The sequence below is a fragment of the Amblyomma americanum genome, chromosome 1 (assembly GCF_052857255.1).
Source record: "Amblyomma americanum isolate KBUSLIRL-KWMA chromosome 1, ASM5285725v1, whole genome shotgun sequence".
NCBI lineage: Eukaryota > Metazoa > Arthropoda > Arachnida > Ixodida > Ixodidae > Amblyomma > Amblyomma americanum.
The window spans coordinates 531,665,094-531,684,128 of NC_135497.1; the positions used below are offsets into that span (position 1 = coordinate 531,665,094).

Sequence of the window (19,035 nt, forward strand, 5' to 3'; positions counted from 1 at the left end):
CGAGTAATGCCCGAAAGACCAACGTTTTCGCTGTGCTGTTCCGACAGGCTCTAAGAGCGGCACCATTCAAAACTCTTTCTCAAAAACAGCTTCGAACCCGTCGTGACAAAAGCTCTGCAGCAGAGTTTCTTCATACTGCGGCAATGGTTGCCAAGTGCCCTTTGTGGCGCCACATAATCTACGACCTAGCTGCTCTGCGCGGCTGCTGTTCTAAAAGCCCAGAGCCGTTTTGTCCCTGTCTCATGAAAAGACATTTCAACCGTGTCTGCAGTTGAGGCATAAATCACGCTTGATCGAGAAGGAAAGAACAGCGGCTTGCGTTATTCTCTTTAAGCAAACAGCGGCGCAGTCCCTGCTGCCGTACACGAGAGTGACAATTTGCTCTCGCGACACACAGTTCACTTTTACAGGAACTTTTCTTCTAAGCGGCCGGTTTGACATATCGGCTTTCTTCTCAGACATTAGAGAACCGTCATGGGTTTAGGCATCTCAACTTGTCCATCTATGGGCTAGGATCCCGGCTATGTGCACTTGAATGAGAAGATATAGGGTCCACGGAGAAAGGGCATTAGCATACATTCATGTATATATATATATATATATATATATATATATATATATATATATATATATATATATATACATGTATTTCTGAGGTCCTCCTGAAGTGTCTCGTCACTTCCAATAAGCTCATATTCAACCGGAGTAATGTGTCTCATGAAGGCAGCGATCTTTTCCGGCCTCATTCTCGCCTTGTTCTTCCTCGCCAGCCCGTCCACTGGAAACCATAGCTGGTGAGTAAACTGTGTTTCAAGAATGTTATTCATTCATAAATTTTTGCATATTTGAATATGTTTGTTCGCTCTTACGGCCATCATCATTTAAATACACTTCGCAACTAGCTAATTTGAAAACCTTATATAGCCGCCGCGGTGGCTCAGCGGTTACGGCGCTCGTCTGCTGATCAGAAAGGCACGGGCTCGATTCCGGCCGCGGCTGTCGACATTCGATGAAGGCGAAATTCTAGATGTTCGTGCTCTGTGCGATCTCAGTGCACGTTAAAGAGCCCTCGGTGGTTTAAATTTCCGGTGCCCTCCACTACGGCGTCTCTCATAGCCTGAGGCGCCTTGGGACGTTAAACCCCCGTAAACCATAAACCAAACCTAAAACCTTATATTTCACGAGTACGCCCTGCATGCTCTTCAGCTATGCCAGTTTTTGCATTTTTAAATAGTTTTACACATGTGAGAAACACCAGACAGTAGCTTGCAATTTCAAGGCTATTTTGTAGTACTTTAGCAACATAGCTGTTTCCACTGAATTGTTTCCCAGAGCTGAGGCTTGCGCTCAATGAAGCTTCGTTGTATTTAGTTTCACGTGGGCCAGCCTGTATTAGAGGATAGTTATTAAGCCAAAGTTCCTGTTGAGGCTCAGCAAAATTGTGCTCCAACTTGCGTGTTATAACTAGCGCAGCGCACGTGCTTAATCATTCGGATGCCTGGGTTCGGCTTAAACAAGAGGCACGAATTCGGAGCCGCAAGGCCAGCTAGATTAGCCCTGCCTTTATCCATTCCCAGAGCGCCAAGCTGGCCATGTGGCCCGGCAAGGGGCGGAATGCGCACTATGCGTGCATAGGGGGCTTAGTACACAACTCAAGAAAATGGCTAGTATGATCAAATACTCCTCAGATCAAATGGCTTCTGGAAGGTATAATTTCGACTTTCATGTAGGTAAACAGAAGCGTAAGACGATGAAATTGTGCCACAAGAATTGCACCCAGTTAATTTGATGCTCATTAAAATTGCAGACATTATAAAGCGAAATATCCCAGGCACGTCGAGGACACTGCGCTAATACCATCCACGGGGAATTTTGTGAAAGTGTGCCTCGCAAGGAAGAGTCATGAATAAAGCAGGCACTATGTGATTATTCCTCTGTGGGAAGGGTTGACACAGGCTGGACACATTCATCATTGTTATCTACAAAAGAATAAACCCCAATAAGGACAAGGCGCCCGCTTGTGTTTGAAGTTGCTTTTTTGTATCTGATGAAAAACAACAGAAGCCAAAGAATTGTATAGTATACGGAGTTGACGCTCCAAAACCGCGCATGGGCTTTGAGAGATGTCGTTATGGAGAGCTGAGTGTTTATTTCAATCCCGTGTTTTTTTTGTTATCTTTTAACTTACACTGGCATCCTGCAGCACACGGGCATTTCCTCATTCCGCTTACATCGATATGTGGCGTAGTGGTCTCGGCAACCACAAGCAGTATCCAATGAGACTTCATGGCCGGTCCCATACAGAGCCCTACTGGCATCAGTAATCAGTGCCCTCCAATGCGGAGCGCCTTGGAGCCACAACAGTAGTTTGCTCGTCGAAGCACTCTAATCGACAAGCGTACACGTATGGAAGTTCACAATGCTCGTGTACAAGTACTGTGAAGGGTTTTTAACCATTTCAGCTCTCAATTTCTGCACAATTTTGGGATTTTTTCTCTTAGATCTAATATACATGTACAGGGGTTTAATAATGGAACCGTGTCTATATACGAGGACACCATGAACCCGTTTTTTCAACAAACATGAACTTGGATTTGTGCATGGATTGTGTAGATGGGCTTGATGTCGCTTCTGGCCTTGTCAGGTAGCCGCACCATGCGAGTAAGCTACGACTGCGAAACTTATGACCAAAGTACTCGGGAGCTCTATGCGGCTGGCAGCGAATAATATATCGTGACCATGAGAAAATACCCCAGGACAAGACAAACATGCGGCCCATGCGCGCTGTGTATATGCATGTAAATAGTTTGAAGTCAGAGAACATTCGTGCGCCAGTGGTCTATCTCTTTAATACGGTGTATGTGTGGGAATGTGGCTTTAAATATAAATACCTGAAAATACTTTAATACCCCAACACATTTACAGCGCTACTGTCCATGTTTCGGTTCTTTATCTTCTCCCCTGTCCATTTTATATACAACAGCGGCAGATCAGGCCTCTAAGATAACAGATTACAGGTCCTGCGGCCGCAGTTCTATTTTTATTCTTTTTTTAATAAACCACTAGCAGCACCACCGCCGCCTGGCCTTTCGCCACACAGTTCACTAGTGTTTCTATGTGACCTAAAGAACACCTTGAATAATCTGTGGGTAGCTTATGCTTATGGCAGTAATTATAGCGCGTCGGAAGACTTCAATTAGTTTTTCTCACTTCTTCGATCGACAGGCACGGACCTGTATATCTAAGTTTTTATTCAATTTATCCCGAGAGTCATTTCGCAACCTTGTATCTAGCTCAATGTGTGCTTTGCTGGCTCTAAATTGCGAGTACTGAATTCTCTTGTACCAAATATCATCGCCCATTTTCTGTCAACAAAAGCTTGGCCTTTTCCATGGGTGCAGTTGTGAGCATGATCGCCTTCCAGTGCGACAAAGCTTAATGCGATCAAGCCTAATGTGATCAAGTCAATCACTTTTAGTGTGATTTTTGTTTTCCTTTAGATACGTTTTATTTCTTTCACTGCACATCATACTAATTTTTAATGTTTTTCATCTACTTATACTTCTATTCGGGTGGTGCAAATCGCCAATAGGCATTGTCTTAGGAGGAATGTTGCGGAAAAGCAAAACACGAACAGTGGTTATGGGAGAAAAGTGTCGCTGCAAATAAAGCATATCAACATACCAAGGTCGAAGTCTATACAAGAAAACAAACAGCAATGAATGAAGCGTCAAAAGGAGCAACGTCAGTTGTTACAGAGGAAAAAAGGAAACTAAAGATACAATGTAGCAAGCATGATGAAGTCAAAATGTAAGACTACGCACTATCGCGAAGATACCTTCTTAACGCACCAATGAATTGCTCATTATTTGTAGACACCGTGCCTTGACGCAGTTTGTTGCATTCGTTAATACTGGAGATAAAGAGAGACGACTGGTATATTTTTGTTCGACAGACATTTTCGCGTATTTTTCTGTTAGGGCCACGCCTTTGTGATATGAATGTGGACAGTTTTAAATAAAAACGTAGCGGTTAATGGTGATATGATTCTGGCCAATTTGAATTAATAGGAAACACGTACTCTGTAAGCACGAATGCGTCTATACAGGATAAAAAAGAGGGTAAGATGTCCTCTAGCGCACTTCCTTTTAAAAATGAGAGTGCCCTAGAAGACGGCATACACCGATTTTTACTCCTTCCGGTTTAGACTGTACCTACAGTGCGACGCATTGCATGCGAGTGCGGTTGAGCATGTTTTAGGGTGGTAACGTTTCTGTTAATCTGATATGAGTCGATACAAATCGTGGTCCATTATTCTGAACCGCTTCCAAATTATTAGCGAGGATTCCAGACTCACAGTCCAATACCGCAGCTGCATATTGCAAGACAGGGCACACATCAGAAGTATAATACCTCTTTGACTTCTCCTTAAGGGTAACGGAGTGAATTTCAAGAGAAAGAAAGTGTATCAAAGAGAGGGAGAGAAAGTTAGGTGGACGGATTTGATTAGGAAGTTTGCTGAGATATGGTGGTTGAATCTGGCAAGGGACAGGTTTAATTTCAGAGACAAGGGAGAGGACTTTGCCCTGCTGTAGGCGTAGAAAGGCTGATGATGATGATGATGACATCTCGCGATGCCTGCCACTAGTTCTTCAACAAAATTAAATACGCGACTAGCTTTTAGTGCTACATAATGTACATGTCTATGCCGCGGTAGACTTGATGAGATATAATTGCCATGTATTTTGCTTCCCCAGTTATTCTTATTTTCCAACCATCTAAAGAGAATTCATTTCCTATAGACTCGGGTTACCTACTGAACCGTACGTGATAACACTTTGCAATTGGTGGCATATGCCATTTTCGACACCACGAAACTATCCGGTTCAGATCTGCTTGCAAGGCGATGGTGTCGACGTTACTGTCAATATATTTACGAGATGTTTCAGGGAAGACACTAAGTAATTTCCAAAAATAAAATTTTTTCTGCAAAAATATATTGCTTTTGCGACATATAATTGCCAGGTTTGGCGTACATAAGAAAAGCAGTGAATCATCGTAACTACTAAGCTGGCTCACTAATTTCGACTAAATAAATTTTTACTATCACAGTTAGGCGCCTAGATGAGATTATCCGGTCGTTAGTGATAGGCATACCAGTTTCCGGAATTTCTAAAACACGATCAGCCTCGCCACTCAGGCTCTACAAAATTTGGATTTTTCATCTATCTACTGCACTGGACGGGCTGCTTGGCCTGCATGCTCTTCGAATGCGCATGTATTTTTGCACGATGTAGGCAAAACTTGTTGGGCTGCACTATCAAACGTAATCGAGTTTTCGCATTTATCAAAACTGATATGGCGGTTACTAACAGCCACCAAAAATATCTATTTGCAGCCAGGCACGTAATCCGGATAACTAAAAAGTTAATTATTGGAAATTGCTTAACCAGCTAGCAACTTAAGCGTATTCACGGTTCTCTGGTGTCCGCCAACCCTGCCGATTCTACGCCGCAAACACCCTATGTTTACCTCAAAAATCCTATTTTTGAAAAATACTTATAACACCTCTCTGAAACGCCTGGTATAAATAACATATTAGTCGACATATAGTTTATTTCTAGATATGCCGTCTTAGTTTATATCGTTAATAGATACTAAAAATAAATTGTTCCTTTTACAGAGCACCATGGAAAGCCTGTGATACCAAGACTTATTCTGATTCTGATTCGTTAATCACTACTTTTTGGTTGCAGTTTGTCAGATAATCTTTAAGCCATTCAAGAACAAAATGTGGCAAGTGAATGTAAGAGAGTTTCAAAAGGAGTATATAGCGAGGAATCGTCTGAAAAACCTTTACGTAATGCAACATGATGCAGTCGATCTGTTTGCTGGGAGGAAATAGAAATATATCCTGCGAAAAATAAATCATTTGCGGCACGCAGTAGTGGCCGTTCCTAAACCATGCTGATAACTACTGAAGAAGCTGATTTCTGCTGAGTGATGATAAATTCTGCAATATATTATGTGTTTTGTTGTTTTAAAGCGCGCACTAGTTATTGAAATTGACTTGCAATTGGGAACCAAACTCCAAAAGCCATTTATAAGAACCGGGAAAACTTTGGCTGTCTTCTATTGTGAAGGTAGCTCTTTCTATTCTAGTGACATTTGGAAAATGACAAGAAATTTTGCAACAGTATGTGCGCACAATTTTAGAAGAAGGCATGGAATGCCATCTGGGCTGTTCTCAGAATATGCATTCAATTGAAACAGTAGTTTTCTGTACTCCATGGTAATAAACAGACATATCTGGCATATTCGACAAACAGTAGTTGTCTAGCCCTAAAGAAGGCTAAAATAAAAAAAATTGCCAAACAACAATAAATAAGAAGAAAGAATGTCTTTTTTCTACACTTCATCAGTTACGTAATTGTTTCCAACAGATGGGGAGGGAAAGGTACATTATTCTTTGCCATTTCTCCTAACGAATTTGCACAGCTTCTTTCAGTTGCACTGAAATTTATCGCTCATGGTAAAAGAAAATGTATTATTGACTTCCCTTATTTTTAATTGAATTTTTGATGTAGTTGGCCTGCTTGTTTAAGTAATTCATGGTTTATTTTTTGATATATGTCCCAGAGGGCCGGCATCTGTGATTTAAAAGGCGTTTGTTTTCTGTACTGCCCCACGGCTTGTTTCGCCATTGTCTGCAAGTAAAGATTTTGGATGACACTTGTTTCTCTGAGTGCGTGTACCAAGTTCTTAAAGCGCCGCCATGAGGCATTAACAGTTTAAAATGGGGTGGCAGTCAAACATTCTTCAAAGTAATCCTCGATATCTTGCATAATCAAGTCGTAGTTGCCTCAGCGCTGAAAATATATATATAGACTTTTATGGTTAGAGTGGCAACAGTACACGGCATGGCGCCCGTTATCCGTACCATAGCAGCTTTTTGACCACTAATACCACGAACAGCCAAGACATGTTGCACCATGCTGTTGGAGTTTGAAAAAATAAATCGAGTGTAGGAGCTTCACCACCACGCTACCGTGAGAAATCGACGAACTCTTATAGACCTTTCGTCATCATGTTAATAACTTCATGCGATTATGCAGAGCGGCAATTATTAACAGGACGATTCTCAACCCAAAGCACATTAGGTATGTTTAAATCCTCGATAAGCTGAAATTCAAATTCCCAGGTCGACATCACGATTGAGAGCGATCGATTGAAAGGGATCAATGCTCTTGTCTTCTGGACTCTTGTTGCTGGATTTCTCACCTAGAAAACGAGCAGAACGTAATATATGTTCGCTATTGTGAAGTATAAGTTTGCACCATACACTTTCATATTCATCGCTGCCTCTGTTAATGAGAGCACTTGAGAATGCTTCGTCGACAAAGAGAAAAATACCACTGCCATGACCATCATGGTCTTTCCTGTGTACCTCAAATCAAGAAGTCTTTGGCATTTCAAACCCCCATTAACGAAATCAAGAAGGAAACACCTGCGCATGGCAGACACTGTCATCCAGCTAACATTAGGTACCAATAATAACTTGAGCTTCCAACGAGAGAATGAAACTCACGAGTGAGTCGCTTTTGTTTTTCATGCCGCGGCAATTTATCAGCAAAGCGTTGAGCTCTGGGTGGGAAACTCTTTGCAGCGATTGGGGCGCCTCTCTCTGGCTACTTTTTTTGAGCAATCACACTCCAACTGCACAGAAGCGTCAGATACTGCATCACAAATCTATCAATATTCATCAAGATATAGTTTGCCATATCGTATCTTGAAGGAACAAGTTTTTCTCTTAGCGAATTCGTAATGCTTTTTACCAGCCTCCCGTATTCGCAACGAAAACTCTTATCATGCAGCATATTCTGTGGTTTTCAGTTTAACCACAGAAACAAAAGATTCTTTGTCTCCGAAGTGGCCGGCCTGAACAATTGGACGGGTTCCATTATCCTGAAACCGCAGAGTCATGTGTGCTCTTAAAATTTTTCATTTTCCTAGGTTTATGCTCATAGACTGCGAGCACACAGAATTGATCAAGTTCTCAGATCCATACCAAGTTTCAGTCGCTTAGCTGTCCGGTGTGCCAAAACAAAACTAACTGTTAACGGCGTTACCGAATGTCAGCATCTTCTGCCGCCGCCTTCAAAGATGCGGCAGCTAGCAGGGCTTGCCCAAGACTTGTTATTCGTCTTGAAACTTTGCATCAACCCTGGTCCACCTTTGTTTAAAAGCCTTAATACTTGACAGTAACGCCGACAGCCATTGGTGAATAAGCTTGACTCCCTCGAGTGCGGCAGAAATTTTTCAAGCTTCTGTCTGAGTGAGGGGGGGGGGGAAGAGATAGAAACTCCATGACTCTGTGAACTGGCCATGTAGGCTGCTCTAATCTGGATAAACAAATGTATTGTCTAGGTTAGAGCTGTAGAAAATAGCTACTGTCGAAATCAGCAGCACTACAATGGAAACAAAAGTAGTACGTGCGCCTTTAAACGAAATACTATTGAGGGAACAGGATCAGAAAATCAAGTTTTTCTACTCATGTAGGCCGCCAGGGGTTATCGGGGAATGGAAACTTCGGTCGGCCTCACTAAAACAGTTAAGCACTCAGCGCATAGGGTTTCGGCCAAAACATGTGCGCTGTGTAGCCTACTGCAGATAAAATGTTACCTCTCATGACAAACCTGCAGTCCCTTACAATGCCCTCCTCCCCGAATGGTCATTCACTCACAGCGCAACGGGGTTGCACCCTCATAGCTTGATGGATAGCAAGCTGCCATTTATTTCCTAAAAAATGTCGCGATCCTGTGGCACAATAATAAAGAAAGATGCGTTTCTCTCCAATCCGTTGTCAGCTTTACAGACACTTGCTTAATTTTCTTCCTTAAACAGAGGTTATGCTGTGGTACGCGGCATGACAGCTAATGGGAACAGACGAACATAAAGTTGGTTTAGTCTCGTGCACGTAGCGCTTGCCTGTCGAACAGTCAACATATGCTTTAAGCATCACGTCAATTCATAGTCAGCGCATTAAATATTGTTTTGAGATGAAGTTAGCGTTAGGGTAAGGTAAGACGCAATCACGCTGAGTAACAGACTAGCTGTAAGCGGGCATCGGGTGGAGAACAGCAGCGTAAAGCCCCGGAGCTTTCCAGCATCTCCAGTTTTACCCAGTGTTTTGTTGGCGCCACAGAGGGAAGTGTAGAACTGTGCTGTGGCTTGTTCATCGATTTATTGATATGAAGGCCCTGGCGCCTTCATATCAGTCAGACAAGCAGTCGGTCGGTCGGTCGGTCGACGAAAATAGTTTATGCGAGAAAGCACAACAGCAGCTTGCCGAGGCTCGGCTACGCAGGCAACCTTAAGAAGGTGTTTGCTTTCACTTGTAATGTGGTGATTGCCATGCTCAATACGTAAATTGAGTGTTGCACGCTAGTAGACAATAAAAAAGGACAGCAGATGGAATACAAAATTTCAGAATAGCATTTCTTTCGGCACATTCCGATTGTGTGTAATTTTCTGAAATCTTGAACAGTGCTTGGAAATCTGTGAGCAATTTGTTGACGCTCGCAGTTAGTGCGTGAGAGGGGAATTCTCCATGGTGTTTGATGGTGAAGAGGGTAAGTTTAGTTTTTGTTAGCGAAATTAGTGACCGTTAATAATGAATATAGCTGCTCTCGTAAATCTCTGCTGTAGATTTCCTGGAGTAGCTCCAGCTTTTACTATTTCATTTTTGCCTAAAAGAATTTCTGTGTGCTCAATAAACAGTGAAGTTTATATTGCCCAAAAGTTCTTTCTTTTGCAGCGAGACCAGGAGACCAGTTTCTTCGTATTTGAGAAGTGGTGTCTGCCAGAACAAAGCGTTATGCAATATTTTTTAGTTTCACGAAAAATAAATGGAGATTTCTATTAAATATACCTAATACGTTTATCTCTTCAGAGCAAATGCACTGAACATGTCCTTACTAAAGGATGCGTTCGAAACAAAACTAAGGCAAGTGCTTTGACACCTTTGCCTTCATTATTTGCATGGGGACCAAAGATAACGCTGTCAGGCATTTAGTTATTATGCCTTGTGCAGGGAAGAGAACAAATTTTGTTTTCTACTCATGTATAGGATTTATACCTGCAACGGTAAGAGGCCGGAAGACGTCATTGTGGGTTAGGGATCAAACACGGGTTAATGACATGAGAGTAGGTAATAAGGCTGCATACTCTTCAGTTTGGCAGTAAATAATTCCCACAAAACACAAAATGACGGGATCCAGAAACTGCGTTGTTTTACCCTAGATTTTCGGTACCTGATGTAATTTATGTTTATTGACCTCCTCAAATTGAGAGCGTAAGCATGGATACGATCGGACACTTTGAGTGCCTGTGCCGAGGAAACCACATAGTTTAAATTTGCGTATTCATAGTCTATATTAATGCGCCCAGAGTTATTACTGATATATAAGTAGATTCCCTCCTGTACGTACGTTCTGAAATAATTACCTTTTAAAGCTCTTTCAGCTCACCTTTCTTTTTTCTGAAGTCATACTGACATGGCCGCGAATTCTCGCACAGTTTGGTCACGCTCCAAGCCGCCGCTAAGCGGCTTTATCGTTTCCTTTGTGACGCGGCATGCGACAAGACTTATTTTCATAGATCGCGGGCACGCGCAACTGCTTCCATATTATTTCACTGTTTTATATGTTTATCACCTGATCCCGATGGTTCCTTAGCAGCTTTAATTTGTGCACGGTCGAGAGCAACGGGAATTCAGTTCGTTGAACGCCGAGCACGTTTATTGTCACGCCGCCGCCAAGTCATTCAGCTCTTTGTGGGCGCAAGTCTGGCCCATAAGCAATTTCTTCTAAAAGCCCTTTCCGCTGTCTTTCTCACTACCGTCACCACTACGTGACATCTCTTGGAAGTACTCACCTCCAGCACTGCTATTCCCCCCAAGAAGGATCCTGGTGCACAATAAACGCCTGTCGTGCTTCGCCAGTCTCGTGAGCCATCGTCTTCCTAAGCACGACCACATCAAGGCTTCATATTCGCTGGATGTGTTTGACCGCGTGGCCGCGCTGAACGCGTGGGATGACAACGCCAAGCTTCGAAATGTGTAGTTCGCATTAGACGGCCCAGCCAAAACGTGGTTTGAAAGCCACGAGCTTTCCCGCACTACTTGGGATCCCCTAAAGAAACAGCTACTGATAACGTTTGGCAGCGACATCTGTGCACAAAGAGTGGGGTCCTGCTGTAGCCTCGAAAGTTGACGGCCAAATCAAGCCGTTACAGCGTATGTCGACGCGCAGATCCCCGCATGAGCGAAAAGGAGCTGTGATATCAGGTCCGCAGCCTGCTGACGACTCTCGCAGTATTCAACATAGAAGCAATCACCATAGCGAGCACCCCAGAAGCCAGAGCTAAAAAAGCGACGGGCGGCAACATGTGTTCTCTAGCAGGCACCTCGATACCGTGTGAACGGCCGGCGCAAATTTAATGGAAGTCATCTCCGATGTTGTACGAGAGAAGCTTCGCCGACTTCAACCGTCATCACCGCACGTCGAATCTCGAACGGACGTCGTTCGTAACGTAGTCTACGAGTCTTTGGGCCTTCCTCAGGCAAGTGCCTCAACCGCACAGCCCCTCGCCACGACTTACGCCGCCGCGGCACATAGCCAAAGACGTCCGGCCAGCCCGCGTCAGGTGCCCTACGTTTCGCCCCAAAGAAGAAAAATGCCCGCCCATGTTTCAGCAAGCTCAGGCAAGGAAAACGGACCTCTAGAGGACCCCCTAACAGCGTAGCCCACTCTGCTTCCCCAGCATTCATCCCAGGCACTGCCTAAGCAGGCCAATGGGATTCGCGGCGTTTCCCTCGACGCTCGTCCTCCCAGCAAACGACCCCTGATAATCTACTATTATTTCGCTCGAGAGCAATGCACATAGAGCCGTCGGTCCCGCTCATCGTCACCACCAACCGCAAGCTTGGCATCTACAAGCCGCAGCCACGCGGAGGCCGTTCGCAGAAGGTCCCCAAATCAGCGCATGGGCAACTAAAGATAGCCGCCTTTGGAGGTGAGGCTCCTCTCGAGCAAAGCGCCGAAGATTTTCCCCCGACCCGACCGCATGCAGACGCCGGCCCCAACACTCGAATGCCGCATACAGCTTCGACAACAGTGCGACCCGACTTCAGATTGACGCCGCCGCCCAGCGAAATCTAAGCGACCTGCCAAGCCACGACCTACACAGCGCTCGAAATTGCAATGCGAGGACACGAACCACCAGCCTTCAAGTGGCTGTCGATAGTCGTTCCTTAACTGCATTAGTTGACACAGGCGCTGAGTACTCTGTGATGAGTGGACCATTTACAGCTCAGGTAAGGAAAGTGACAACCACATGGGACGCCCCAGAAAGCCGCACTGCTGGAAGCCACCTAGTTTCACCGTAAAGGCAGTGTATGTAGCAGACGTGTGACAGACAGTGGACATACCTAACCTGCGAACTTCTTAGTCCTGTAGCTATGTTCTAAAGACGTAGTCTTAGGCATGCACTTTTACCAGGCATCGAGCGATCATCTACCTTCAGGCCAAGTGCATTACATTTTCGACGGAGGATGCCCTATCATCGAAGATAACACCAGAGCATCCCGTCGCCTTGAGTGCGCTCGATGATGAAGTGAATCTTGCACGTCACTCGAGCGTCATCGTGCCGGTGGGTGCTTGGTTTGCCGAACACATCTCGTGCATCATCGAGGTTAACACGCAGCTGCTCTTAGATCGAGGACTGGCCATTACTCGAGGCATCGCCTGTTGCCGAAATAGACGAGGTGAGGTCCTGTCGACAAACGTTAGTGATGAATATCGACACCTCAAAAAAGGCACGATGATTGCTTTCATAGCTGAAGTACCCGACGTTCAGGACGCCTTCACCCTCTCCGACCGATCTGCAAAGATTCGCCTAACCAAAGATACGCACACACTTTCGACATTTACACAGCCCTGCCGTGGAACAGACAAAAAAGGCCGCCACCGTCTGGAAGACATCGAAGTAAAGAACGTTAGCAGAGCGATGGAGGCCTAGCGCCGTCCATCAAAGAAATTACTCTGCACGTCTACCCGTTGTCGAGTTACGCCTTCTCAAGATACGTTTAGGAGGCGCAAGGTGGGCCTAAAATTCGGCTTGCGCTGCGATATAGTAACGCTTCATTTAGTAATTGCATCTATACAATATTTAGCTATTGTTTAATGGTGGTTTTATTTCGATACCACCAACCATAGGGTTTGGTTTGCCTATCAAATTCTGTACACAACTGACCCTGGATTGGTGCCTCTTGTTGTCGGAGTATATAAAGCGGTACGAATGCACATCTATATTGCCTGATTATCTGGTTTAATGTCAGATACGGGTCACTTTGGGACCGAAGATATTAAACTTAATTTTTGAAATACAGCGAAGTGCTTGAGGCATTCTGGCACGGGTCGGTCCGGTATTGCACTGCCTCCGTGATCGGCCCGAGGCATATTAGCGCGTCTTCTATTTCCTTCTTTGCTCACCTATCTTTCAACTCTCCTACTTTCGGCACGTGGCAGAGGATTGTGGCTTGGCTTGATCCAGTAGGCAGGCCCATGCAGTTTCCATTCCACTCTTCCTGTCAGCAACCGCAGCAGCAGCAGCGAATGTACGCATATGTAGCGGTCCCCGTAACGGTACAGTTTTCGTTACCGTTATAAGCTTTTTGTTTTTACCAAATTTAATTGCCACCAACTTGGATTAGAGAAACCGAAACTCTACCGCCATTTCGTTCCATGGCGTCATACTCACACAGTTCCACCTCTATCCACCACATTGGACCGTGACGTCACCATTGGCACGCGGGATGTGGTTGTTTCTACAATGTTTTTGTAGATAGCGCTACAAGTATCAATGCGAGATGTGCTGTTTTCTAGTTTCTGCCACAGATGGCGCTATGATCTCAAGGTGGTAGCAGGCCACGAAATCTGGAAACATGATGAGAAAGAGCTAATGCGCTTAAAATTTAGGCGGACACTTTGTTGACCTAAAGTGCGGTGAGGCGAAAGCCTTTAGCCCGGTGTTGCTGCTTGTGCCACTGTTGTGGGGTTAAGGTGTTAACTACGGAATTTTTATTACATATGCGCTGGCAGAAAGTAGCATAGTCATTAGCATACTCGACTGTGGAGAGAGTGGATGGTCGTTGAATCTCGCCTTTTTTTCTTATCGAGTTGACGTAATTTGATTGACATATATTAGGTTGGGGCAACAAAAAAAGAATGAAGGATAAGAGTGAAGGCAGGGGCATACCCCTGCCCGCACCACTGATGTATATAGTAGGCTTAATCCAGTATTAAAGTAAATGAAAGTGCCCGAAGGCATTGTTATACTTCTCGCACCAGTAGGAGGGAAAAGTGGAAAAAAAATAAAGAGAGGGGGGGGGGGTAAAAAGCTACATAGCGAACAACAACCGGGGAGTGGGCCCGGGAAGACTCCCCTGATCTCCCCTGGGACATAGCGGAAGGGGTTGGATGACGGGTTATGGGAATTGGGATGGGAATGGGGACAGCGAGTTTTGGCTCTCATCCTTCATTTGTCTCGACTCCACTGCTGGCCTGTCTGGCCAGAACAGAGAGAGGGTCGAGATTGCCCAATGGTGCGGCTCCACTCACGGGATGCCCGACCGCCCACAAACGCAACGGGCCCCGACCGCCGGAGAGAGGAAAACCTAACTCGGGGGCAGCTACCTCGGGCTCTATGACTGAGGGTTTGTTTCGTACCTGCAGGCTACTATCCGTCGAGTGCTTTTCGCGGTTCTTCAGACACCGGAAGTATGTGTGGTGTGATCCAACCAGTAGAGGCTTAGGTTGTCAGCCTATCGAGCCTCCGGCCATCGGCGCCATGACCTAAACCCTCTGGGGGGACTCACCTGTACTTCCAACCAACCAACCATGCACTTATTTCCTCCCCTACCTTGCTCCTGGCCTAATGAGGAGGGAGTGTTCAAGGCTTGGCTGACCGGGCCACAAACCAGGAACATGGCTTAGGGTGAGATGACCCGGGCCTACTCCACCGGTACTCCACAACATCGACGGTTTTTGCACTGGTCGTACTACGCACCACTACCTCGGCGTCCCGCATTGACCCCAATAGCTGCGCGGTGAGCCGTGAGGCTGCCTCCTCGAGGGTATTGATTCCGAGAAGCCTGGCTGCTGAGCGCCCCTGCACGGACCTGGGCTCTCCATAGCCAGAAACTGGCGCGTCAGTCGCCAGCCGCGCACCCGCCAACGTGCAGAGGCTACTTGCATGTATTTGAAAACCTTAAATTCTTCTGACATGCCTTCCGTGCCGGATTCTGTGGGTGCAGCATTATAATATAACGAGGCCTGCCTCCGCTCAGGCACCGGACCTCACGGGCGCGACTGGCTCTAATAGTCGCTTGGGAGTCGCTGCCACTCCCATGGGGTTTTGCATTCCCAGAGTTTGGGCCCCGGCCAACTCATCCCCACTGGTGGCGTTGCACAGGAACGAAGCCTAGTAGCCAAAACTACACCGGCCCGTATCCGGTGGCGGTGGGTGGGGGGGGGGGGGGGGCACGGGCTAGCCGCACAGTCTTATTTCCAAGACGGATTTCGCGAACAGACGGACGAAACGAAGCATTAAGCCGATGCCTATGCATTCGTTCATTTGTCTTCTGTAGCTGTGTAGCTGGGGAAGTAGTACGCTTGCGTTTGCCCGAATTCTGGCACTCCATTGAAACGAACGCTAGGAGGCAGGTTGCGCGGCACCCGACTCGGTCGACAGCTGTGAGGCGTCTGGCACGGGCGCGGCGAGAGCTCCGGTGGCGTCATCTCACACATTCGCAGTGAACTACCAATGGCGCAAGAGCGTGACATCGGACTGACAGGCTCGTGGCCACGAGTATGAGCCATTAAAGGCTTTCGCCTTAAAACCAGGCATTCATCCTTCAATGCTACGGCGAGTGCTTTTTTCGTCGTCAAAGGTCTGACAAACATCATTTGCCAAACACTGCATTATAACCGACGGACAAACCATTGTCTCCACCAGAGCCCCTGAAGTGTGTCGCCGAGAGAACGCCAAGAAACACGGGACCAAAGGGGAAGAAATGGTTCCCGATGACATTTTCCAGCCATCGAAAAGCCCCAGGGCAGTACCGGCTGTTCTGTTGTGGAAGTAAGACGGCACGCTTTGGTTTTGCGTCCATTACCGCCGCTAGAACGACATATCGAAGACGGAAGTCTACCCCGTCCCCCGCATCAACGACACAGTGGACCGGTTCTTCGTTTGAATGTACAGTCTTTGCCTAAAGTAACCAGGCTAAACGATTTGCTTTTCTGTTGTATATTGACGCTATTATACCAACACTCAAGCCCTAAATCTCTGTATGGTAAGCAGAACCCTTGTCCTCACCTTCCAAAAACATTTTGTTGTTTAAGGAAGCCGTAAGGGCTCTACTATTCGAATGAGAAGCAAACCATACAGCTTGGTTACTTTTGGCAAAGGCTGTAACATGAGAGCGGCTTCTGGCTTATCGAATTCGGTGAAAGCGACAGAGAGACGACCGCATTCATCACACCAGTTGTCCGATTGCAGTGCAAGGAGACGCCATTTGTACTCTGTTCCTAGCCAGCGACGTTCCAACGAGTTGTGGATAAAGTACTGGCAGGTCTGAAGTGGCATATTTGTCTCGAATACCTAGTTGACGTCGTTGTCTTCGCCTCGAACTTTGATGACCACCCGAAAAGGATTATTACAGTGCTGGAAGCAATCAGGTCGTCCGGGAATCCTTTACAGCAGAGAAGTGACACATTGACAATGAACAGCTGCGGTTTCTTAGCCACGTCGCAAAAATGTGTACCCAGACTCGCAGAAAACAGCTGTTATTGCATAGTTTCTGCCACCGACAGAAAAGGGGCTGTACACAGATTCCTCGAACTGTGCGCGTATTGCCGACGTTTTCGTAACTTTTCGCGCGTAGCCGAGCCTCTGACCAAACTGAGGAAGGCATACATGCCATTTAAATGGGAAGCGCCTCAAGCGGACTCCTTCAAGAAACTTCAGCGTCTTTCACTGTCCCCCAAGGCTTCGGACACGTTAGTGAAAATGACGCGACTGAAATTCATGCTGACGCAGAAAAGGGACGGACTGGTAAAAGTATTCGCGCAAGCTAGCCGCTCCCTGTCCAAGGCCGAGGCTAACTATTGACGACTGAGAATGAGTGCCTTGCCATCGTCTGGAATACGTCAAAATTCCGCCCCTACCTAAACGGACGACCACTGAAAGTGGGCAGCTCTCACTACGTACTGCGCTGGCTTGAACGTTTGAAGGAACCTTCCATCCGTCTCGCTTGATGGAGCCTGCGCCTCCAGGAGCAAACCGGCGCTGGCTCCCTGCCTTAAGCCTCTATCGACAAACCGCCTGAAGAGGATGATGAAGACGCCTTTTGGGACCGATAAGGACCACTGACTTCACGTACCACCAACGCTCCGACCCTGACCTACAGTATCCCGCCCAGTATCTGGAAGGCAACACTTCTTCATTCCCAGCAGTGTTCGAGCGTGGTTTGCCATCTGTCTGTCTACAAAAAGGTATCGTCGTCAAGAACGTTACCATCAATAATAGAGCGCAGCTCCCCTTCGTTCAGCAGAGCTTAGAAAAAATTCTGCAGAGGGCTTCGCAAGACAAATCATTAAAAATTAGAACAAACAAAAAATAAATACTACTGGTCACGACTGTCTGCCGGCGTTGCACGATGTGTCTAAATATACCGTGAGAAGCAACAAATAAATACGCCTCCCAACAGGCCAGCTGGACTACTGAAGCCCATACCACCTCCAACTTATCTCCTTTAAACCCATTAGAATAGATCGCTCTGGTTTTTTTTTCTTCTGATTTCAACATCGGGCAACAAGTGCATCATCCTGGCGACCGATTACATGACCCACTACATCGACGCAATAGTCTTGACGAGTGGAACTCGGCGGAGATTGCAGAATGTTTCGTTCGGCAGATCTTTTCGCGCCAAGGAGCCCCAGAAGTTCTCATCACGGATAAGGTAACAGTGTTTGCGGCCCTGCGTATCCAAGCCAATCTGAAGTACAACCAAACGAGCTACCGGTGAACTACTGCATAGTATTCATAAACCAAAAGACTTACGGACCGTCTGAACAGAACGGTCGCTGACATGATCGACATGTTTTAGGACGCCGAACACAACACCTGGATGCCATCCACCCTTATGTCGTCTTTGCGTACAACATTGTTGCTCAGGAGGCAACCAGGGAGGCAACCAGCACACTCGCCGCCATGTCTTCACTGCCATCGGTGAAGACATCTACCTCGCCGCCTACCTTCAATGCGCAGGAGCCCAACGGCTTCTCCGGCTACGGATAAAGTACGAACAGCGCACCGACGCCAGACGCCACAGTCTACGCCGACGTCACACTGACTATAAGCTGGGGAACGTGTGTGGGTGTGGCCGCTCATTCCCCGGCGTGGACTCAGTGAAAAATTATTGCGCTGCTATATCGGCCCGTAAAAGTTTCTTCATCAACAATGTGAACTGGACTATGAAGTCATTCCTGATGGAATGAGATATTCCCAGCGACGCCGCGCACGACCAGTTGTCCACGCTGTCTGTGTAAAGCCGTATTATAACTTTCAATGACACTGTTTCCTTTATTAGAACGTAATCTATAGGGCCCGTGTTTATTTTTTCTCATCACCTTAACTGTTATTTTATAGCATCGGGTGGAAGCCTCTCTGAGAGGCGAGTAATGCATCGATACTTTGTACTGTGTGCTTGTTCACGCTCAATGCCGCTGGCACGCGGCTTTATTATTTTCTTTGTTATGCGAGATGCGACTAGACATATTTCGAATTGTCGCGGTAGCGCGAAACTGCTTGCAAATAAATCCAGACTGTTGGAGTTTCGTTGGGACCGTATCTCAATGGTTGCTTGGCAGCTTAAAATTGAGCACGTTCGTTCTGTTCGAAGACCGCCGA

General features: G+C 46.3%; 1 protein-coding gene across 1 annotated transcript in view; it reads left to right on the forward strand.

The window, feature by feature from the left end:
- The first annotated feature begins 637 nt into the window (after positions 1–637).
- Positions 638–19,035, forward strand: part of LOC144107624 (uncharacterized) — a 147,612-nt gene continuing 129,214 nt past the window's right edge. The window contains exon 1 of the mRNA XM_077640728.1: positions 638–794. Coding sequence (XP_077496854.1) covers positions 709–794 — 86 coding nt within the window. The 5' untranslated portion in view covers positions 638–708. The remainder of the gene's footprint in view (positions 795–19,035) is intronic.